The following is a 22,995-nucleotide window of genomic DNA, read 5'->3' as shown; positions in this document are numbered from 1 at the left end:
TCTATTTATCAGGAAAAAAATCACAATTTGGCAGTATAATAACATATTTCAGACTTTTATTTTCAAACCTGATTTTGGAATCTGATCAAAGTAATCTGACAACCATCAAACTTTTCTGTATCATCACAGTGAAAATTAATGACTCAAGGGCTAAAATAAATTTTCAGAGAGTATAGTATAACCCATATACCTCTTACTTACATATCAAAAGGCCTAATCATAGGGAATCAAGAATTTTCATGTCAGTGAAGAGGAAAAACAAATAATCATGATTGTTGATTCAGGCTATTACTGCTTCAGTGAACAATTCCCTCATTCGGATTCTGAAAACAGCCAAATCAATACAAATCTCCTAAAAGCTGCTGCAAATTCCAATTCTTTTCCTTTTCCTTTTTTGTTATTGATGCTGAACTCATTTTCCCAAATCACTGGACAGAACTTCAAGTATTCTACAGACATTTTGTTCTAACCAGGAAACTCTGAGACTGGAATTAATCTTTACCATTTGATACTGCCCTATTTCTCTTACCTCCTGATGTAAAGCTCATGTACTTCTGGTTGTTGACTGTTTCTTTGGAATCATAGAATTTGAGAACATCTAGAACAGCTTGTGGGTTCTTCTTCTGTTCTAATTTTGTTATGTTTGAGGTTTGGAGTAATCGTGCCCACTGCTCTGGAATTCCCTGTTAATAACCAAAGGGAAAGAATGGCAGCTCAGAATATTCAGCTTCGGTACATTCATGTTCCAGTAAAGTTCTTCACCAAGAAGCCCATGCTACCTGTAGGATTACACTTGGGAAACTGAAGTTACATTCTAGATTTAACGTTAGTAACTTAATAATGCAATCATTCTCTTCTCTAATTAAACACATAGGTAAAACTAGGATCCAACTTAAAAAGGGTGGGTGGGAGTATGACTGTGATAGAAAAAAAAAGCGCATGAAAATCACCTCCATATTGACTCTGCTCATCCATGAAATGATGTTTACGGCTTAGCTTATACTTTTCTGGCGACTCAGGGCAGACATAGCAAGACTTCTCTAAATTTGTGCACACCACAGTATAGTGCCGATCAATGGCTTTTTCAATGGTTAAAATAACAAGTTCTTTCTGGGTATGTTGTAATCAGGACATTTTTTAGAATAAAAGGAAAGCCTCACCTTCGGTCAGTTCATACTTTGTGATTACAAAACTAAATATTTTAGGTTTAGAGCTTTAATGTAAAGTCAATTTGGGAGGAGATAAAACTAGAATTGTGGAGGAGCAATAACCACTGAGATGTTAAATAGTAACAGTAATGCTGCTTTGGGCATTTCCTCTGCAGCTGTCTCCAGGGCATGCCCTCCTTCTCTCCTCCTTCCCTCCTTTCCTTCCCGTATCATTCATTGGCCACATAAAACCTGGGGACTAGAAAACCATGCCAAAGTCTTATGAGAATTTGCAATAAGATGAAGCATTTAGAGCTGATAGGAGGGAGTATTTGGAAATCTAACCAAGGAGAATTGCAAAAATTATAGAGAAGTTAGCTTTGCATTGAGCATTCAACATTCTTTCCTACACATTCAGCCTACAGATGTCCCCATTTTATAATTCTCCAACCTCCAAGAACAATTTGGAGAGAGAAACAGACACACTGTTCCTGAAGTGCATCCAGACACCATTTATATGGCTTTGTCCTATGAAGTCTCGGCAAAACAATGTGTGACGTGGGCCTCCAGAGTTTGGGAATGACAACAAAAAAGTGAGATAAGCCAAGCAACAACTCTACTGCACACACATGAACCTGCTGCTGCAGTGCTATGACATCTCAAAGAAGCACTTTGATGCAAGCTTCTTTTGGGCCTGTGACGCACCTCTGGGAGCTTCCCTGGGCACATCTGTGAGCCATAGAGATCTGGCTGTAATGGACGTAAATAAAGAAAGAAAAGAAAGTTAAAACAGAATGTGGGACAACTTAGAAGGTGGGAGGAGATGAAACCAATGGGTCTGAATGGGGGGGTCCCTTTTAAAGTGGGGCGATTATGAAAATAGGGAGGTATTAACTAAATTAGGGACAGGATAAGCTACAGGACAACAGGTTTAAGAGAACAGAGAAAACAACAGTGGTCCAATGTTTGGATGTATAATTCCACTTTGGGCCAGATTCTTCTTCCATAAATAAGCATTAATAAGAATTATCATTAAACGATTGGGAAGATTACTAAAAGAAGAAACATGAATTTGCAGGGAAGAAGGATGGTATCATGAAAAGATTTGACATAATTTGTAAGTTGTTTTTGTAACTGGAAGATCACAGGTAGCTCAGGGCCATGTGATAAAACTTACAAATTTCAGTTCCCAATTCTGGTTAACCAATTTCAGTTTCACATTGGATGTGTCTATGTGGCTACAATTCCAAGGGCGTATGGCAATTCCAAACTTTTGTTAACATTGTCACAATGCTTTTATATCTCGTGGCTAAAGTCATGGCTGGTGTAGAGAAAGCTAGATAAAGGATGTTCCCACACAGCCAGACTCTATTTCATAAATTTCCTTTATACTTAGATCAAAGGAAGGGAAAACATTTCATTTTAAACCATATATGAATAATTTTAATACTACAGTTCCCAGTTCCCACCTACCCATAAATAAGATCAGATATCAAGATAACAGTTTTGTCTAAATTAAGATATCTCAAACACTACAGAAACATGCTTCCACCCAGCTGGTTTGTTTGGGAAGATATGTCCTTGATTCCTGGCATTTGGGGTTACTCCAAGCACTGGGAAACGACACTTTGACATGCATTCATCACGCAGTTTGATGCTAAAGCCTTAAGCCAAAAACTGGAACTCAGGAGCCCATGCACGATCCCAGTTCTGATTCTAAGTGCAATTAATAGCATTTGGTTAATACTGTAGTGGCCAGAGGAGTTATTAATTGTTACAAATCCAGGTATGCATTGCACATAACCATTAAAAGCAGACTTCACTGGCAAGATCTTAACTAAAATCATTAGAATATCTATAATTACTATTCATTCTCATGGCACTTCTAAACTTTGATTATGAATAGTTGTGTGATCAGTCGACAGCAGGTAAAAAATGCTGTCAATTGCAGAAGCTTCTCCAAACAACTATACTTACCACATGACTATATTACTGACATAAATTTTTTTCTCAGTTGAGACAAACCACTTTCTCCATGAAACCTGACACTTAAATTTGAGTGTTTGGCACAAAGGCACATAATCAAAAAACCAACTTATTATTCCAAATTGAGGATCAATCCCCAAAGTTAGACACCTAAAAGAGACCTAGGAGTCTGAGCATCAGAAGCAGGAGCACATATCAATGCCTGACCATGTATACAACAACAAATAGATGTACAACAAGCTGGGAGTTGTCCAGTGTAGCCCAGGAGAATGGCAGCATGATATAACAGGCCAAGCATTTATCTTATCATAAGAAATGATAATTTATATCACTCATACCATTTTTCCCTCTGATTGACTTGAAGCGACCGTCACAGGTCTAGAGGTCTGGAAAGGGGAGTTCTGAAGTATTTGGGACAAAAATGGCAATATAAAGGGTAAGGACTTGCAATAATTTAGTACAAAAACTCACCACCCAACCTATTTTTAGCTTTAAGCTCCAAGTGTATGTCCAGATGTACAGGATTATATGGGCCACTAAGCTATAGGGTAATCACCAAGAAACACAGCAAGCCAATATCCAAATAGTTCAAATAATAGGACCTTGTAAGACAACGGGATTAGACAATTCAGCAAGTTACTCAAAACTGAATCTCAACAACCACAATAACCAATTTAGTAATGTGATTTTCCCCAACACATAGTAAGTTATTGGTACTAAAGCAATTAGGGCCCAATCCTAACTCATACCAGAACAATTATTATTAGAAGCTTGTTATTGTTTGGTATTCTAAGAGTTAAATATAATAGCATAGTAAACGGAAAGGGAAAGTAAAAAGGGAAATTTGGGGATCTTTGAGAATAATGTATAAGAACAAGGTAGAAGTTATAAAAAATCAAGGTGATAATAATGTACTTTAGGTTTTCAAATTCAGCCTGTGTCCATCTATGTAGTCAATAGATTACTATTAATGGACCATATGCAAAACATCTATTTTATTTCTAATTGTTTTGGGGGAGCTGGTATGGTTTGGTTGTGTTAAATTATTGTTTATAATCAGAAAGACTGTCCCTCACATACCCCATTATATATCTCTCTCTCTAATACATCGGGTTCTAATTAAGAACAAAGTACAAATGACTGATGTTGCAGTCAGCAAGATGGTGGTGACTCTTTCCTTTCATTTCTATTCAGAATGCAGAAAGAACAAAGAAAGATCTAATGGTAGATTGAATCATATGATATCAGACAAGGTGGAAAATGTAGGAAGAATAAAAAGATTGGGAAAGCATCAGAATGTCAGATGAGATAAATAAAGGAAAGCATTTTCATGCAGAAACAAAAAAGAAGAAAACAATTGAAAATGTGGAGTGACAATACAAGTAAGAGAAATTTAAATAGAAGAGAAACAAAGAAGGTAAAGTTAAACATTGGAAAGATAATGTTTTTGAAGGGTTATTAGACAAAACATCAATAAGTCTTAATGGGCTTCCTCACTTAAATGTTAAAATGTTTGAAAACTGGCTATAATTTCTTTTTATGATTTTTAAAATATAAAACTGTTGAAGTTATGAAAATCACTTTTGTCTGGTGGGGATGATATGTAGTGATGATATTGCTGTTGAGATTATAGTTTCTAGATACAGCTATGAGAATTTTCTCACAATGTTATAAAGGTTGAGTTAGAACTCAATAATGTCTCTAACTGCAATAATGACATTGCTTCAATTCTACCGATTTAAATTTTAACAGTGTCATTTTTTTTAAAGTTCTTTTCTGCTTGCTAGTGAGAATGCAGAGATTATCAGCCCACAGAATTGAGGCTAAGACATTTACTGTGTTTTCACTTCTTATATTGCTTATTCCAGAATGAGCAAACACGATACTTCAGCTGTCAATTCAGTGACATGCTTTACTTCACCAAATTAAATTGATTTGCTCCTTTTTTCCCACTTAATATAACGCAGTTTATTCACTAACCATCATGAGACCAGATATTTAACTTTTCAATATCAACAAATTTCTTTGGCTTAAGAAGTCAAGTACAGATGTTAATGCTCTCGAAGCCCTTTTCTCAATTCATTCAAAACTGCTCATTATTTTAGAATGTACATTTCTACTGAATTCCTAACTAGTATAGAAAAAAGGGTCATTGACCTTTCTGCTGACATTTCTAGCAACATCTTTTCTGTAACCTGGTTGGAAAAAGAGATGTAAGATCTTTTTAAAAGATATGACAGAGATATGAGATCTTATGCTAGTTAAGACTAAAATAGCAAAGACTGGCTACATTTATGACTGCTGTACCTACAGAATTCATATTGGTTTTTATTATTAATTACTTAGATATAAAGTAAGCACATAACTACTAAAACATATAGTATAGGTCAGGTATATATGTATATATCTATCTATAGTTCTTCCTGAATGAGGTTTTTTTAATGTCTTCAAAATATAATTAACTAATAATCCTAAAATAATCTGTGTTTGTCTAAACAAATGGGAAAAAAAGAGTTCAATTTGACAAAAAATCTTAGTGAGCTGGACTAACTGATCTGGGTAATTCAGGTCCCAATACAAAGCCTGAATTATTCAGATAAATAGTCTTCACTGGTCAAGTTGAGTACATGATTCCTAATTCACTTTACCTGATTAAAGAACAGGTTCACGCAGAGTATCTGTACCAGGACTATGTGCTGTGTACCATGGTAACTAAAATTGTTAATAATGAACAAAATATTTTTTTCCAATGCCAATAATACCTTCTATTTCTATCTATGATTGTCTAAGCCATATCTACCATACTTGAAGTTGTTAAAAACATTGGTGCTTTCATTTGGGGTATGGGAATTTTTTTCTTGAAACTTATTATCATGAATGGTTGTTTTTTCATGGTTCACAAAACAAAATAAGAAGCTTACTTACAGTGAATTCCCCGGTGACAGCATCAAACCCCACATGAATCGTATGCTCAAAGTCTGAAGGAAGAGATATCTCTGGACGCTCTTTCTCTTTCTTCTTATTGGCTAAAGGCAAAATGTTAACATGTATTTATTTGAGGCATAATTTTGGCTGCCATAAGATGTATAAGTAGGTTTATCCAAACACTTATAAAGTTGAAAGACAATTGATTATCAATTTTATCAATACATAACTACAGGAATTCCAATTTTACTGGAAAAGATTGCTGAGAACTTGATTAAAAGTATTACATTTATATAACTCACAAATTTCATGTATACCTGTAATCCCAGCACTTGGGAAGATGAGACAGGAGGATTGTGAATTAGAGGGATGACTACATAAATTGTTCTAGGATATGGTAGGCTATATGTGATCCTGTCTCAAAAGTACATTCCAAAACCAATTCAAACAAAACTGTCATTAAAAGCTATTTACCTTCTTTACCAGCCTCATGATATAACCAATAAGTATCTGAGTATATTATTTTGCATTGGCTTTTTTCGGCTCAGATATCACTGACTAAATAAGAAATTCATTAAACTCAATTCAGGCTAAGCTGTACTATGAGAAAAGAATAGGAAAGAAAAGCATTTCAGTTATCTGTAAAACATTATAAATTGTTCATAAATGTCAACATTGGCCAACTATCAAGTGCTTGCTACCTATGATTCCTGTTTCCATTATGAAACAATTTACTTTTCTATTGAATGAAGGTATTACCACAAATTAATGATGGTAATATCTGCATGCTTACAAATATTTTTAGCCATTTCTTGCCTAGTAAAATGGTATGAAAGCCTACATACTGGTGCTTTTTACTGAATTAATTTTATTAGCTTTTCAATTTGTTGGTCTAGTGATTTCATTTGTAGCTATTTTTTCACTTTCCACTGCATTATAGCAGCCATTCAAATTTATTGAGATAATTTTGAGTAAACATATTGGCAGTTAATAAGAAAAATTCCTTTAAAATCCTTTAAAGATATAATCACTTAAGAAATTAAGAATTATAATGCAACTAGTATATCTATAAGTATTTTCCTGGAGGAAAGTACCCATATTGTAGCCATCTTTTATTATGTAAGCAAAGATCATCCTGTTTGGAATTACCAAAGGACAACTAGTAGCTTCCATAAAAAAACATATCATGTATTTGAGCATGTATCTCTGATCAGACTATAGTTAACATGAAAAATTACTCACCTTCCTAATACTGGGCAAGCCAGAATGAACTTGGATTACCCCAGTTGAAGCTAGTTGTTTCTTTGGTTTGAATTACACATAATACTCAATTAGCCATACACAGATTACTAGTTTTGTAAGATACCCAGGATACATTTTAAATGCAAAATCTTTCATATTAAAATGTCATTCTAGGGCTTTTGTCTTTCCACACTATCTCATGCATTATTCCATACTCCCTGTGAGAGTGTAGAGAAAAAGGGCAGAAATACAGACATTCAAATCATGACTTTTTGGTACAAGAAAAGAAAGGTTGAGAGCCAAGAATTAATGTCATTTTGCATGGTCACCAGACATATTTAGGACACAATTCATCAAGATACATGCATATATCATCTTAATTTATCATTGGCACAGATTACATTGGCACAGATTACGTTTCCTTTGTTAGTGAAAATAGACTTAATAGACTACTTTTAGAGCTTTCTGTTGGTAGTTCTAATTGCTCTGTTAATGTACTGCAGTGATCATTTGACCACTTATAAAATCGTCATCTTATCTTGTCCAGAAAGGCAAAAAGAAGTCAGCCTTCTGATGTATCATTCTCAAGATGTTCTAGTCATTGGTATGATCTTAGTTGTACTTTTCTACTTTTCTGATCTCCCATACCTACTGGACATGGCTAACTGCCTCTCTTTCTACTTCCTTGGTCTGAATTTCTCCTTTTCCAGAAGACAATCATGTCTTTGCCATTGCGGTTTTTTTTGTCTCGCCTAGTATAATCTTTGTCCTTCTAAAATTGTTTTCCCTCCTCCTTCCTTCTGATTGAATCTGCTTCCAGATTCCTGTTAGGTAATTTCCTAATCTGTGGTTGACAGGGATGGATGCATATATTGAGCAACTAAGACCTTTATCTACCATAAGAGAAAGTCATTCTTTTAATTAAAAACAATATAAAATTACACATAAAATTTCTAAGCCGGGCACAGTAGCTCATGCCTGTAATCCTAGCTACTCAGGAGGCTGAGATCTGAGGATCAAGGCTCAAAGCCAGCCCTGGCACAAAAGGACCTGAGACTCTTATCTCCAGTTAATCTCTAGAAAATGGGAAGTGGGGCTTGGCTCAAGGGTAGGGTGGTAGCCTTGACTGAAGAGCTCAGGGACAGTGTCCAGGCTAAGCTCAAGCCCTATGATCCACCAAAAAGAAAAAGAAAGAAAAGAAAAAACATTCTAGAACTCCCCCCCTAGGGCTTTGGAAGGATTCAAGTCTGGTGAGAAGTGTTGACCAAGCAGATTCATTCACTTTATACTAATAAGTTCTTGGTGATCTTTAGGGCCCCAAAGTCCATTTTGAATATCAGAAGGTAGCTTCAGAAGTTCTGTCATCTATAAAATTGTAATATACATATGTATGCAATTATTTTTTGTCTGTGATGGGGCTTGAACTCTGGGCCTGGATGTTGTCCCTGAGTTCTTCAACTCAAGACTACCCCTTGAGCCAAAGCCCCACTTCTGGTTTTCTGGTGATTAGTTGGAGATAAGAATCTCATGGACTTCTTAGTGTGTATGCTGGCTTTGAAGTATGATCCCCAGATCATAGCCTCCTGAGTAGCTAGGAATACAGGCATGAGCCACCATGCCAGCTAACATGTATATAATTTTTCATGTACTCTCAGAGGTTCAGAATTTCCTATTTTAATTTAGAACCCTAATAATTCTATCAGTTGTACTCATAGCCTCTATTGCCAGTCAATAAACACTTCAGCACCTCCATTAGCATTAATTGCATATTAGCATATTGACATAGATACAAACATTCCACTTGAGCTTAATTATGCACAGAACTGAACTAAACGTGTTTCCCTAGAAGACCACTTGATTCTCAGTCTCTTACCTTCTTTCAGAGCCAAGCATAACAGTCAATGAAGCACAAACTTGCTCCTCCTCCTGTGTCCCCTATTTCAGTACAATAATACTGCCAGCCATCCAGATTAGAAGGATAAGGACTACTCCTTTGGAAGACTTTAAGCAATGAAGAGATTATGATTCCCTTGCCAATAGACAGCCACAATAAAAATGATCTTATAAAAGGACGTCTAAAAAAGTTTTAATGTTCCTATGACCATTTACTTGACTCTTTTAAAGTAATTTTTATTATTTCATATTAGCGTACATACTTGAGTCTTTTACAAATTATATAGCTAGAAACTGGTGGTTTATGCCTGTAATCCTAGCTACTCTTAAGGCTGAAATGTGAGGATCATCACAGTTCAAAGCCAGCCTTGGGCAGGCTTACCTCAAAGCTTTCCTACCTATTAGGCCTAAGCTTGGAAAGTTGTACTTGTAATTTACCTCCTGTTCTAACTCTGTGTGAATTATTCCCCATAGTATCCTGCATTCTCTTCTTCCTCATTTTCTTCCTATCTCCATTCCCTTTCTTTTTACAATGTGGGGAATCAAATCAATGGCCTCAGGTATGCTAGGCTCATGCTGTACCACTGAGTTATAACCCCAGCCCAATCCTTATTTTTGAAGATTCACTCTCATATTTCCCCTACCTTGGGAATGCCCTGCATTTGCTGGACAAATTAAATGTCTCTCCTTTCATGTTTGATTCAACTACTCTATGTAAAACCTATCTGAACACTTACAAGGATCAAGTATTATTTCTTTTTAAATACCTATCTCTCTTGCTTAAATTTGATACTGTAAAAGCAAAAACTGCATCATATTTGTTCTTGATTTGCCCAGTACATGCCTTGAGCCTGCACACTCAATACCCATCCTTTACATGCTCAAAATATTTCTAGTATTTTTCTTTCCTCAATTTCCACAATAGTCTTCTGAGATAGGTCTTATTATTATTATTATTATTATTATTATTTTATAGATGAGAAAAGTGAGACGTGGGCAAGTAAAACCATATACCCATCATTACACAGCTGGCATAGTCAGAGTTAGGTTCTTACTATGTCTCCAGAGCCTAAACTTTTTTTTTCCAGTCCTAAGGCTTGAACTCAGGGCCTGGCCACTGTCCTTAGACACTTTTTGCTCAAGGGTAGCACTCAGCTACTTGAGCCACAGCATCACCTTTTCTATGTATGTGGTTCCAGGAAATCAAAACCGGTGCTTCATGCATGCTAGGCAAGCACACTACCACTAGGCCATACTCCAGGCCGGAACCTAAACTTTTAATACCTAACATATTAATTACTGGCACTTAAAACAGATCTGAGTTCTAGTTTTAGTAAATGTTTAGTGACCAATGGAGGCTACATGAAAGCTGGTTTGTGTCTTACTTTTTTTTTAATACTAAAGTGTCTTTATATTCCCCAGAAAATTCTATGAGCATTGATCATTTATATTAAATCTCAGCTCAATTGAGTCGTGGCTAAGTTTCAATCTGATTCACTCTATCTAGGTTACTATTTGCAGGAAGCAAGAACAAGATCACCAAATTCTTCCTGTACAACAAAGTGCAAACATATGGCCTTATAAACCTGTGAGTATGTGTGAATTCAGTTTGTAACTCTTTGGCCAAATATTCTCTTCAGGGTCTCCCACACGGATAGCTGTTATCTATTTTACCATCTTGTAATCTACATTCGCCTTTACATCCCATCTCAAAATTGTGAATTTCTTCTAGTGGTTAGAGCTTATTTCATTTAAAATAACTTCAGCCTCTTCACTAAATGCTCTCTTCACTTCTCAAACTTCACTATGCATCAGTCTAATGTGGGGAAAAGTTTTAAAGGAGAACTTCCAGACCCATATTACTAGAAATTTGGAAGGTTAGTTTGAGGTACATCTTAGAACCTTTAACTATTAAAGTTCCTCCATTACTCCATTTGTGGAAGTAAGAACAACTTTAAATCTTGCTACTAAACAAGGGCAACCACTACCAAGTGATCCTGGCAGAAGTTCCTCAATATTCTGTATGCCAAACCTTTATACATAGGGGAAACAAGAACTGAGCTCTCCCCTCATTAAACTCTAAACTTTTTTTTTTTGCAATTAGTGCTTCTGTATTTGGCACAGAATCCTCTAATTTTGAGATTACTGTTACTTTGTTCTATCCATACATCTGAATCCAGTGAAGACTCAGTCTTCCTATACACTATCCCTTAAGCACTCTGTGAAACAGAAAGCATAAATGGACCCTGCCTTTATAGCTTTACCTTAGGGCTCCTGAACTTTATTAAATTTTCAGCTCTCTTCAGCTTCCATGATCTACTGTCTAAGCCATTTTTTAAAATTCATTGTTCTCAACCAGACCTCAAGGATCTACCCAGAACAGCCTATGTCAGAATTCCTGCAAACTAAACAGACTTTTTTAATTCTGTAGAAGACATATGGCTGGAGTAGAGAACCATGACTGCTCTATATCATTCATGTTCCAGAAAAACCATTTTTCTGAAATATTTGACCCTGTTTTCTCATGCTCTGAGCTCAGCCTCCTATTCCACTAGTCTTCTAATTCTTCCTATCTCTACTCCTCTATTACCTGTTCTTTGATCACAACTAAAGCATCATTCCCTGGAGTTCTCTAACTGCAGTCAATTTTTAATCTCTCTTCTGGCCTAGACTCTTATGATACATGGTTCTGAAGCTACTCTCCTGGAAACTCTCATTTTTTGAGCTCCCTTTGAAATTGTTCTATATGACATTATCCTGTCAAATGCGGCCATGAAATTTCTTCACTTCTACACTAAACTTGCTGCACTTTTCTCTCTTGCACCACTCCTGCATAGCATCATCTTCCTCCCATCGCCCAAGTTTTACACTAGCTATTCTAAACTTCTTGTAGTTCTATTCCCCCTAACACTCTATCATGCCTACTACCTTGAAAATGAAAATGTTGTGCTTTTTACTTGAGATTCTACACATTCTTATATGCCTGGCTCTATTTGCTTGTTTTCCAACTTGCCTTCCCTAAGTGTCCCTCCTTTCAACCATGAAAATATGTCCCTCTTCAGTTATCACCTCTGATTTGTTCTTAACATATGAAAGTCTAATCATACATAATGTTACTGTGTCTCTTACTAGGCTCTACATCTTTTAAAGGCAAGTACTGGGATTTATTCCTCTCTGTATTCTAGCATATTTCCAGGCTCAATATTTAATGAGTAAGCAAATGAACAATTAAATAGATGAAAGAGTGAGTTATATTATATGAAATGAGTCCCAATGTTTGGAGAGAAGTCATGCTTATTTGCTATAACAAATAAGGAATGAGGAGAGAGTTATCCTGGTCCACCAATGAGGTTAGGATGATGGGGTAATGTTTTAGTTAGTTTGTAGTTGAAGTGATTGGTTGTACTGATGATTTTCTCCAACAATGGGAAATTATTTATATTCATTCAGATACATCTCTTGCCTAGTGCCACTTTGAAGCTCAAGGAATACATTGACAGTTTAACTGGTCAAGGTTCAAAGTGTACAAAGAATCCAATTCTCCCCTAAATGAAATTCCTGGATGGTGCTGTGTTTGGTTTTTGGTAGCATTTTAGAGAACTGTCACGTATCTTCCTTGTTGTAGGAATTCCCCTTGTCACCTTCCCCTAAAATTCCTAGATATTTTGTTGTGCCATCAGATGTCATATGGTCATATCCCCAATCATTTTAGAACATTTTCTAGGTCTTTGAAAATGCATGCAGATAAAGGAAAGAAATGACAGGGGATAGCCTTAGAGAACCTTTCATACACAAATCTGGTTTAAAAGCACAAATCATAACCATTTGTAAAAGCAATTGAAAGCATGCAGAATTTTACGGTAAAATATGGCATAATTAAAAAGCAGCATTTACATTAATACAGAAAGTTTAAGGCAAAATATCAAGCATGTTTTTAGATGTAGAACTCATTTTTCCAAGGAAACAAACAAAGCCTGGATAGTTGTCTGAGGGAAGCATTTCACAACACGACCTCTAGGAAACACTGTCTCAGCTCCTTCTCTTTGCAATCAGTCAGTAAGTCAGTTAGAAAATGTACATTGAACTTAATATTTTAAACTTGTAAAGCAAATGTGAAAATATGCTATGCAAATAAGAAATAACAAGCAATACATCCGGACCAAAGTAAATAAAATGATAAATTGTAAGTGTTCCATTATAAATGCATGCCAAAGGAAATAAAATCACAGAACCCTGTGGTGGATAGTTAGAACTTGAACAGGGAAGATATGAAAAATGAGATGTGAAAAATGAATAAGTAGAAAAGTACAAGTGTGAGAAGACAAGGGTAAACAGAGAATCATCTTGGAAATCAAAAAAGGGAGAAAGCCAAAATTGAAGACAGTTGTGAAGAATATGTTAGAAAAAAACTGAGCAGGTGAATAACATTATAGAAGTGTCCCTGGCTGAATGTCAGTGGCTCATACCTGGAATCCTAACAACTGAGGAAGCTGATAACTAAGGATTGCAGTTCAAAGCCAGCCCAGGCAGAAAAGTCTGTCCGACACTTATCTCAAATTAACCACCAGAAAACCAGAAGGATAGCTGTGGTTCAAGTGGTAGAGAACCAGCCTTGAGTGAAAAAGCTCAAGAATAATACCCAGACTCTGAGTTCATGCCCCAAGACTGGCACAAAAAAGAAAACAAAACAAAAGAAGTTTCCCAGAAGACAAGCGTCTTATGTCCCTCTAAGGCCCACATCCTGTGGTGGGGGCAGAGTTCATGATGATTATTTAACTTAGGATGTGAAAAATGAAGATGGAGTATGGAATGGAGAGGATATGCCCACTTTCAGTACAGCCATTACTTCTAACATATTTCACTGGATATTTCCTATAAAGCATGTTTGTGTGTGGGGGGGTGTGCGAGCGCGTGCACAAGCACACACATACACAGATGTTTCCTATTAACCATATGAGTATTGTTTCTTCTACAACTGGATCACCATCCTGAGGAGAAGGAACTTTGCCTTCTATGGAGTATTCTACATAAAATTCATCACAGATCTAGGCACACCAAAAGCAGACAGTAAGATGAAGAGTATAAACTAATTTAAAAACTTGTTCCAGATTTAATTATGCCTGCTAATAAATTTGACCTGTATTCAGTTAGCAGACAAGTCAGATCTATGTATTGGCTGGTTGTATCTAGTGGTGTTCCAAGATGTCCTTCAATGTGAAGAATGACTAGAAGATTTGTGCTGGAGTTGCTGGTGTTGCAGGCTTTCCTAAGAGGTACTCTTATCCCATATCTCTAGTTCGGCCTCTTAAACTCTCCTCCTCCTTTCCCTCTGGCCATACTTATTCTGCCTAGGTGAATGCTGTAATCACATCTTTTTATATATTCCTGAAGCCAAAGAATATGTGCAAATAGAAGACCTTTTCTGGTATAGGCATGGGGGATAGTTGAATTATCTACAATAGTAAAACAACTGTTACAGCCCTTTACTGGTATAGACATGGGGGATAGTTGGATTATCTACAATAGTAAAACAACTGTTATAGCCTGTTTCATTTTGTGAAGGACCTGGAAGGATATTAAAAAAAGTATTTTTAAAGACATTCTGTGGATAACAATCTTCATTTTTCCCAACAGATTTTTCCTAGTGAACTTGGTTATTTAAGCTGAGTAGTAGATATTCTCAATGCTTTTGATTTTTGTCACTAACAGACTATCAGTCATTGCTTCACAAAGATATTTTACAAAATGCTATCTTTTTTGGGGGGGGTCATGGGGTTTGAACTGGGCCTAGGCACTGTCCCTGAGCTCGTCAGGTCAAGGCTACAACTTAAGGGCTACCATCCTACCCCTTGAGCCACACCTGCACTTCCCATTTTCTAGTGATTAATTGCAGATAAGAGCCTCAAGTTCCTTAGTGCTTGGGCTAGCTTTGAACCGTGATCCTCAGATCTCAGCCTCCTGAGCAGCTAGGATTAGAGGCATGAGTCATCACATCTGGCTACAAAATGCTATCTTTGTAAGAATGTAATAGTCCTAGTTTCTCCGTACCAGAAAAGTGAATTAAATTTAGGAGTTCTTTGCCATTTTATTTTTAAAATATTCTGTTTAGTCCTGATTTGGAGCTCACAGAGAACACTTTCACAACTCAGTTCCTTCCTAAGCCTTCCTTGTTCTTGGCTATGGTTAAGTATCTAGAAAAGTTCTTCTGTAGAAATACTAGTCCAATAGTTGTTGTCGGAGAAGTAAATGTTCCTCATGAAGTCAATAGACGCTGAGGAAATGATTTCTGCCTCTATTTTAATCTCTGACATGTCTGATCTGTACATAAACATCTTTCTAGGGGACATAAAAAGGATGAGAAGGGATACATGTGAATGTCATAACTCCTGGATCTATGAGCTGCATGCTGTCTCTTATACAGGGGAAAGTCTACCAAAAATATGAAAAAAATCAATTTTCCCTATATATATTTCTTTCCTTGTGTGATCGTTGTTCTTTTTTATTGTGATTAACAGAAGGCTTACATTATATTCACCAGATAGAAGGTGCATAACTTCACAAACATTGATACCCTTTGCCATGACATGGTCTCCATTGCCCTCCCACACTCCCCCCCGCTCATCTTGATTTCCCCCCTTCCCTATCCATTTTCAAATAACCAATTAAGCACATATAAAATATATCAGATAACAAAGTGAAATATTGTAATAATATGAGATAACCAAGGGATGGCAAAAGAGATGAGAGATAACATAGTACATTAAGGACAACAATCACTCATTATGTGTCTTTTGTTTCCTTATCCTTTCCTTTCCCCATATATTTTATATAAGGATCAGTTATTTCCTGTTCACATGTTGGGCTCTCAAGAGGAAAATCTTGTAAAGCCAAAGAAATGATTGCTTTGCTAATTTCTGATCTATCAGCAATTTTTGCCTACTTCTTTAAAAACACTATTTAGACATATTCCATTTTTTTTCAAAACAAGATAAATTACTTTTATCTTCTGGTAAGCAGTATAGTATTTGTCATTCATTGCACTAGGAGTTGGGGGATATAAATTCTAGATTTGCTTTGCTTTATTATTAAGTTGCAGGGCAACCTTTTGGGATTCAGTGAGCATCTCTGTCCTACTTCTATCACAGGAGGCTTAGAAATCAACAGATATGAAAAGTACTTTAAATACTATAATATCGCAATAACATCCTTCCTCAAATATATAACCTCGATTACAGTATACTAATTAAGATGTCTATGTTTTCAGAAATATTAAGTAATCTGCAACTTTTTAAACATGGTACTTTCATCACATGAGTAATGTCTTTGGCATGTAACCACCAATAAAAAATTAAAGTAAGCCATTTTAGAATTCACTTTCTTGCATATCTTTTTTATCCCATTAATAAATATCATTAACATTGTATGAAAGGCCTATTGTGGGAAGATCTATTATGCTGTCCTTCAGGTAGAACTTGTTAACGTCTTGAGAGATCCAATTAAGAACCTAGAAAATTTCACTCTTCACTCTTAGTAATTCACAGCATCTAATTAGTCTATCTACTTCTTCAATGTCTAGTTCTATCTCCTCAGATAGAATACTACACCTTATTTCTTCCTGCATGATCTTCAATGGTTAGGAAAAACAGTATGATCAGATGATAACTTAGTGCTGATTCTGTAAGAGCATTGCCAAGCCAAATTCATGGGGTGGATGTTTTGTGAGGATGCTGAAATGAAGGACAGGAAGTGATAGCCCCATTAGTCACACTCCACATACACCTGTACACATCCATCACCTGCAGTAGTATCATCTTCAAAAACATTCAGTAATAATGATCATTCTGGAAAATAATTATCAAGTTGTTTTTTGCTTATTTTTTCCAGGCAACGCGTACTTGTTCTACTCTCATTTATGTACAAATTACAGGTATGTCAATTTCAAAGATGAGGCAAGGATGACACATGGTACTTTCTAGATACTTGTGATAAAGGGTTCAAGTCTGAGAGGGGAAAAGTCATCATTTTCTTTTCTTTTTTATCATTTTTTTAAGGAAGAAAGTTTACTGGCAAATTTTCTTTCCTTGCACGCATCATTTTAATGTTTGATATAACACTCTTTGTTTCTATCCACATCCACTACATTTTCCCTACTGCATAATATTCCTTGGAAACACTACTGCCTCTCTTTATTGTATACATTCCATATTACTATATTCTACACTTCTCTATAATTTGATTATCTGGTGGTTTTAGTAGGCCATATATTTTGGCCAAATTACCATGTTTATTGGCCTTGAAATAGAAGTACGAGCCTTGTAGACAAAGAATACTTTCTTTCCCTTTCAACAACAGATTTCTAGGAGTGAAGGATTAGAGGGGAAGCTCTCTCCTGAGGGATAGCATAGACCCCAGAAGCTCCAAGAATAGGTCAGTGATCTCTAATGAGCACTCTTTGCTGAGATGTATTAGCTCCCTTTATAGGAACAAGCATAATTTGGAATACAAACATAATTCAGAATGCAGCTGAATCTGACATCAGTTTTTTTTGGATAAAAGAACCCTCCATTAATGGACTTGCCCACACATAATTGGCAAATGACAGTCAAAAACTATGCAAAACCCTAAAAGGCCTTCACCATTACCAAAGAAAGATTGCATATGGTATTACACTAAGTACATTTTATTGTGCATTAATTAAATAAAAATTTCTAATGTGCATTGATAGAAACATGAATAACATAACTATAAATCATGGCTGGTTTTTCTTTAATGTAATTGATGCACAACAGTGCTTTCTTCTGGTATATGATATATAGTAAATAACACACTCTAGGAATTAGAACGATACATATTCAATACAAAAACAAGCTATATAGCACTAAGACCTTTTTCACACTTATGAACACTTCCCCTGAAATCCTCACTTTTCCAAACCTAGCAAGATGTAAGCCTAGGATGTACAGATACCACATGATAAACTAACCCCCAAAACAGGGGCACATCGCTATTGCCAATATTACTGTCTCTGCATTTGTTGCAAAATACACGGAAAGGTTTACTTTCTTTCTCTATGGGACAATGAAAAAGGTATCCTTTTCTGAAATTCATATATATTTCAAGCACATTATAAACTTTTTAAGAAAAAATGAAAGCCACAAGTGGCTCCTGATGTTAGAAATATGACTGACCAAGCAATCTAGTAGTAATTAGAGTATAGGAGAACAAGAATCTAATCTGGAGTCAGAGAGACTTGGGAGGTTTCTGTCTTCTGCCCTTTACTATCTATGAGGACAGAGGGTTTAGGCTCTTTATTTTAATGTTTGCAGCATATACCACATCATGGGTAAAAAGGGAGCAATGTACAGTAACTACAGGAATTAACACTCAATATGGGTACAATTCCTGACATACTGCTTGCCATAACTAATGTCATTACATAGCAATCAAACCCTTTTTTTGTTATTTTGATTTATATGCAACTATTCCCTTCTTACTACTGTAGCATCCTACCTCCCAAATATCTCTGGATTCCTCACAAATATAATGTATATGAATTGAACTCTCTAATGACATAGCCTATCACATTTCACACAATATTTCATGACCTCTAGACAAAAACCTAATACTGAAGAGAAGCACAGACACAAAACATGTGAGCATATGAGACATAGACAGCACATAGAACATGTCATTTCCAAATTCAACCTCACCTAATTCTTTCCTATATGTTCTTCCAAGTTTCAAGTCTTTAAAAATATTTGCTTTTGGCTCAACATCTTCTCTGTATTATCTTAATCACATTATTATTTGGTGAGAAGAAGGCAGGGAGAAAGTAGTCAAAAATTCAATGCACATCCTATGGAATTTAAGAAAAGTGAAGGAAGGGGTGTGTTGGAAGGGAGGGATGAGAACGTTGAAGGAGGTGACATAAGCTGCTTTGTTGAATGGTAATAGTACAATTACTTAAAGATAGCAAAATATTTTTAAAAAGAAAAAAATTGCTTTTGGAGGCACTATGCTATTTTCAAAATCCTGGCTGCATCTATTTGTCTATTGACTTTCAGATTTTGGTTTTCTATATATATGTGTTCATTAATGTGCTTACTCATGCATGCACTTATTCTCCATTTTGTTTCCAAATGGGTATCAGGTGGCTTATAAAAACATTACAAAATACAAACTATGCTAATATATGCAAGGCAGATTAAAAAGTAAAGGAGAAAACGTTTAAACAATAGTAGCATAAATGGAACATCAACAAAAGCAAATATGAAGAATATACATATACATAGACATATATGGATTCCCATCATAGTTGCTAGGCATGGGTCACATGACTCCAAGCTTTGTATTATTCAATAGAAGAGAAGCCGAATCAGTCTCATGCTTCATAAGGTCCTTACAATATAATCAGAACACTTGTTCATGAGTCCTTTTCCTTATGTAAATCCTGAGAAAATTTTTATAAGTATCATCAAAGGGAGTTGAATTGTCTCTTTTTTTTTTGCCAGTCCTGGGCTTGAGCTCAGAGCCTGAGCACTGTCCTTGGACTTTCTCAAGGCTAGAGCTCTACCACTTGAGCCTCAGCACCACTTCCGGCTTTTTTCTATGTATGTGGTACCGAGGAATCGAACCCGGGTCTTCATGCATGCTAGGCAAGCACTTTAACCACTAGGCCAAACTCCCGGCCCTGAATTGTCTCTTCTACATTGTTCTACTTCTAAGATCCAGCTCCTGGAAGAGTTTCTAGCAAAGATAGATCCTCACTACTGAAATTTCATCTACTACTTATTACTTTTATTCTACCTATATCTTGACGTTCCATTTGGTCAATGAAATACAGTTACTAAAGTGACTCTTAGAAAGCAGCAACAAGATTCTCATTTTTGTAAGTAAACATAAATGTTGAAAGGTCTTTAAAAAGTCCTTTACTATCACCAAAGCAAATATTTTCTTTTAACTAATGAAATAAACTGTGACACTGTTTATAATGACAAAAATTAGGAAAGGATCCCAAATATCAAAAGGCCAAAAATGGTTAAATAAACCATGATGCCACCACAGGATGAAATGATGCACACCACCAAAAGTAACAAATGAAGACTTTAAATGAAGGAAAATATCCCCATAAAATGTTGCACAGAAAAGCAGAACACAAAGCTCAATATGTTATAATCTACGTAAAAAAGAATACATGTGCATATGTAGCCATAGAAAGAGTACAGAAAGAAACCTACTAAAATGTTAACATTGTTTAAGAGATTTATAATTAGGAGTTCTTTTCACTTACTTCTATATGCTTTATTCTCTACATTTTTGGCACAAAAGTAATTTAAATGTAACCGGAAAAAGAACTATTGAAAAAAATTAATCTGGTAGCGTTGTCTTAATGATAGTCCACAAACATCTAACATTTCTTAATTTTTTCTTTCATTGTACTCTAGTTATTTATATTTCATTATTACAAATATCGCACGAGGTAGGTCAGGTATTACCATCTTGGTTTAACTGGTGCTAAATCTGAGGCTCAAATTTATGGCCCAATATCACAATCAATAGTGCTAAGTCTAGATATGAACCAGGCTATCCGAACCTAAATCTAGTACTGTGTCCATTAAGATGAGATGTTATATAACTCCAGCAATTAACAAGAGACAGGGACAGTGAAACCACTAATCCTTCCTCACTCATGAACAAATCCCAAGATAGCAAATTTTATCTGAGGAAATCATAAATTTAGGAGTAGGAAAAAAGGGCTGAATAAATGAGATCACAAGTGAACATTTGAAAGCACTCATAAATATTTTACATGCAATAAAACAACAGTGGATTACCTAAAAAGAGTAGTGATAGTTTACATAGTTTAAAATAGTAAAAATGATGAGCTCTCCAGTTTCCATTTAAATGCTGAACTGATTTCCAGGGGTGATCAGGATGTAGCTATCAGTTAGTTATGGTCATGGAAAAGGAAGGAAACAGAAACAGTGTCAGAGATGAACTGTTACTTCAAATCATGGATATCTTTGCTCTCATAGTCAATGAAATCCAGTCTTGAAGTCTAGCATCTTGCACATAGCGATAGCACTATGCAGTAAATGAACTCAAGTACCTTGGGCCTTTCTGAAGGTAAATTCTGTCTTCCCAAGTCATTTTGTAAGATATTTAGGTAATTTGCTACACCGTTTGTTTAAATCATTCAAGCTTTGTCTGAAAGCAAATTATCAGCTATCCAGTAAGGGTATTTAAATGATACTAACTCCATGATTTAGGCTTTTCTGATACCACTTTCTTCCAAATATGATCTTTTGAAAAATTCTTATAGCTCTCTTTATAGAATAAAAGCTATCATTTAGGATTTGTTTGAAAGTAGCTGGTAAAGCTGTCTAACAATGGTAGTGAATGGAACTTGATGACTTAAGTTCCCTTGATGATTTCTGCCCAGTGTGATTGTTTTTGAAGTAATTGTAACACTTCTTTATGGAATTCGTTTTATGGAACCACTCAAGCTATAAACAGGGAACATTTATAAAGGTAAAATTTCCATTATTTTCACAGAGAGATTAAAAATCTTGTCTGAAAAATTTGTCTCTGTTTATAAGTATAGCCATTGCACAACCCCAAATCTAATTTTTCTTATGATAATCAGATCTGGGGTACTGGAAGCTTCATGAGGATCATCCTACAGTATCACATTACTTAGTGTGATCAGATTCAGATTCAGCTTTAGCTAATGACTATTCCTATATCAAAAGTTAGCCTTCACAGGTTCTTCTTGGTAAAAAAGATTTTTTGGTTTTGAGAGAGACCATGGAAAGATATTTTACCATCTCTAGCTATATTTTCCAGGTTACAATATTGGTAGACTCTGTTCAACTACTTTTATTTATTTTTTTTATTTATTTTTTCCAGTCCCGGGCCTTGAACCCAGGGCCTGGGCACTGTCCTTGGGCTTTCTCAAGGCTAGAGCTCTACCCCTTGAGCCATAGCAACATTTCTGGCTTTTTTTCTATGTCTGTGGTACCGAGGAATTGAACCCAGGTCTTCATGCATGCTAGGCAAGCACTCTACCACTAGGCTAAACTCCCGGCCCCATAATGTCCCTTTTATTAAGAATATAAGATTAGTTAGTGATCGTATAGGAATCCTGTGCAGTAAGAATTTCATACACAGGAAGCTTTGTGAGATTTTTTTTCTTTACTAATACAGCTGTACTTTCATTTAACATGTCTTCTTGGATAGCTGGACCAAATGCTGATCTAAATCCTCAAAGATCTAAATGCTCGAGGATATGCTTGGCAATAAAGACAATGGTTACACTAGGATGGATATTGGAAAGGCATGTCAGGCATGAAATGAATGGTGAAGAATCTGCAAGACTTTGTATGAAAGATTTTTCTTTCTTTGAAGGAGTCTTGTATTTCTCCCAGAAAGCACTGTTCACACCATTCCTTAAAGAGAGAAGTAATAGCCAGGCACCAGTGGCTTATGTCCGTAATACTGAGCTACTGAGGAATCTGAGATCTGAAGATTGAGGTTCAAAGCCAACCCAGGCACAAAAGTCTATAAGACTTATCTCCAATTTACTTCTAGAAAGCTGGAAGTAGTGCTGAGGGCTCAAAGGTTTAGAGCACTAGCCTGAGAATACTGCTCAAGAACAGCACCCAGGCCCTGAGTCCCCTGAGTGCGTGGGGAGAGAGAGAGAGAGAGAGAGAGAGAGAGAGAGAGAGAGAGAGAGAGAGAGAGAGAGAGAGAGAGAGAGAGAGAGAGAGAGAGAGAGAGGGAGAGAGACAGACAGACAGAC

General features: G+C 36.0%; 1 protein-coding gene across 1 annotated transcript in view; it reads right to left on the bottom strand.

Moving 5' to 3' along the window:
- Positions 1 to 22,995, bottom strand: part of Pak3 (p21 (RAC1) activated kinase 3) — a 124,595-nt gene that overhangs the window by 68,365 nt on the left and 33,235 nt on the right. Inside the window, exons 5-7 of the mRNA XM_090326616.1 lie at positions 6,060 to 6,160; positions 1,854 to 1,898; positions 530 to 683 (exon numbers count right to left, since the gene is read on the bottom strand). Coding sequence (XP_090182742.1) covers positions 530 to 683; positions 1,854 to 1,898; positions 6,060 to 6,160 — 300 coding nt within the window. The remainder of the gene's footprint in view (positions 1 to 529; positions 684 to 1,853; positions 1,899 to 6,059; positions 6,161 to 22,995) is intronic.

Source organism: Megascapheus bottae, chromosome X, assembly GCF_031878675.1.
Source record: "Megascapheus bottae isolate mThoBot1 chromosome X, mThoBot2.hap1, whole genome shotgun sequence".
Lineage (NCBI taxonomy): Eukaryota > Metazoa > Chordata > Mammalia > Rodentia > Geomyidae > Megascapheus > Megascapheus bottae.
This window is presented reverse-complemented; position numbering and strand designations above follow the sequence as displayed.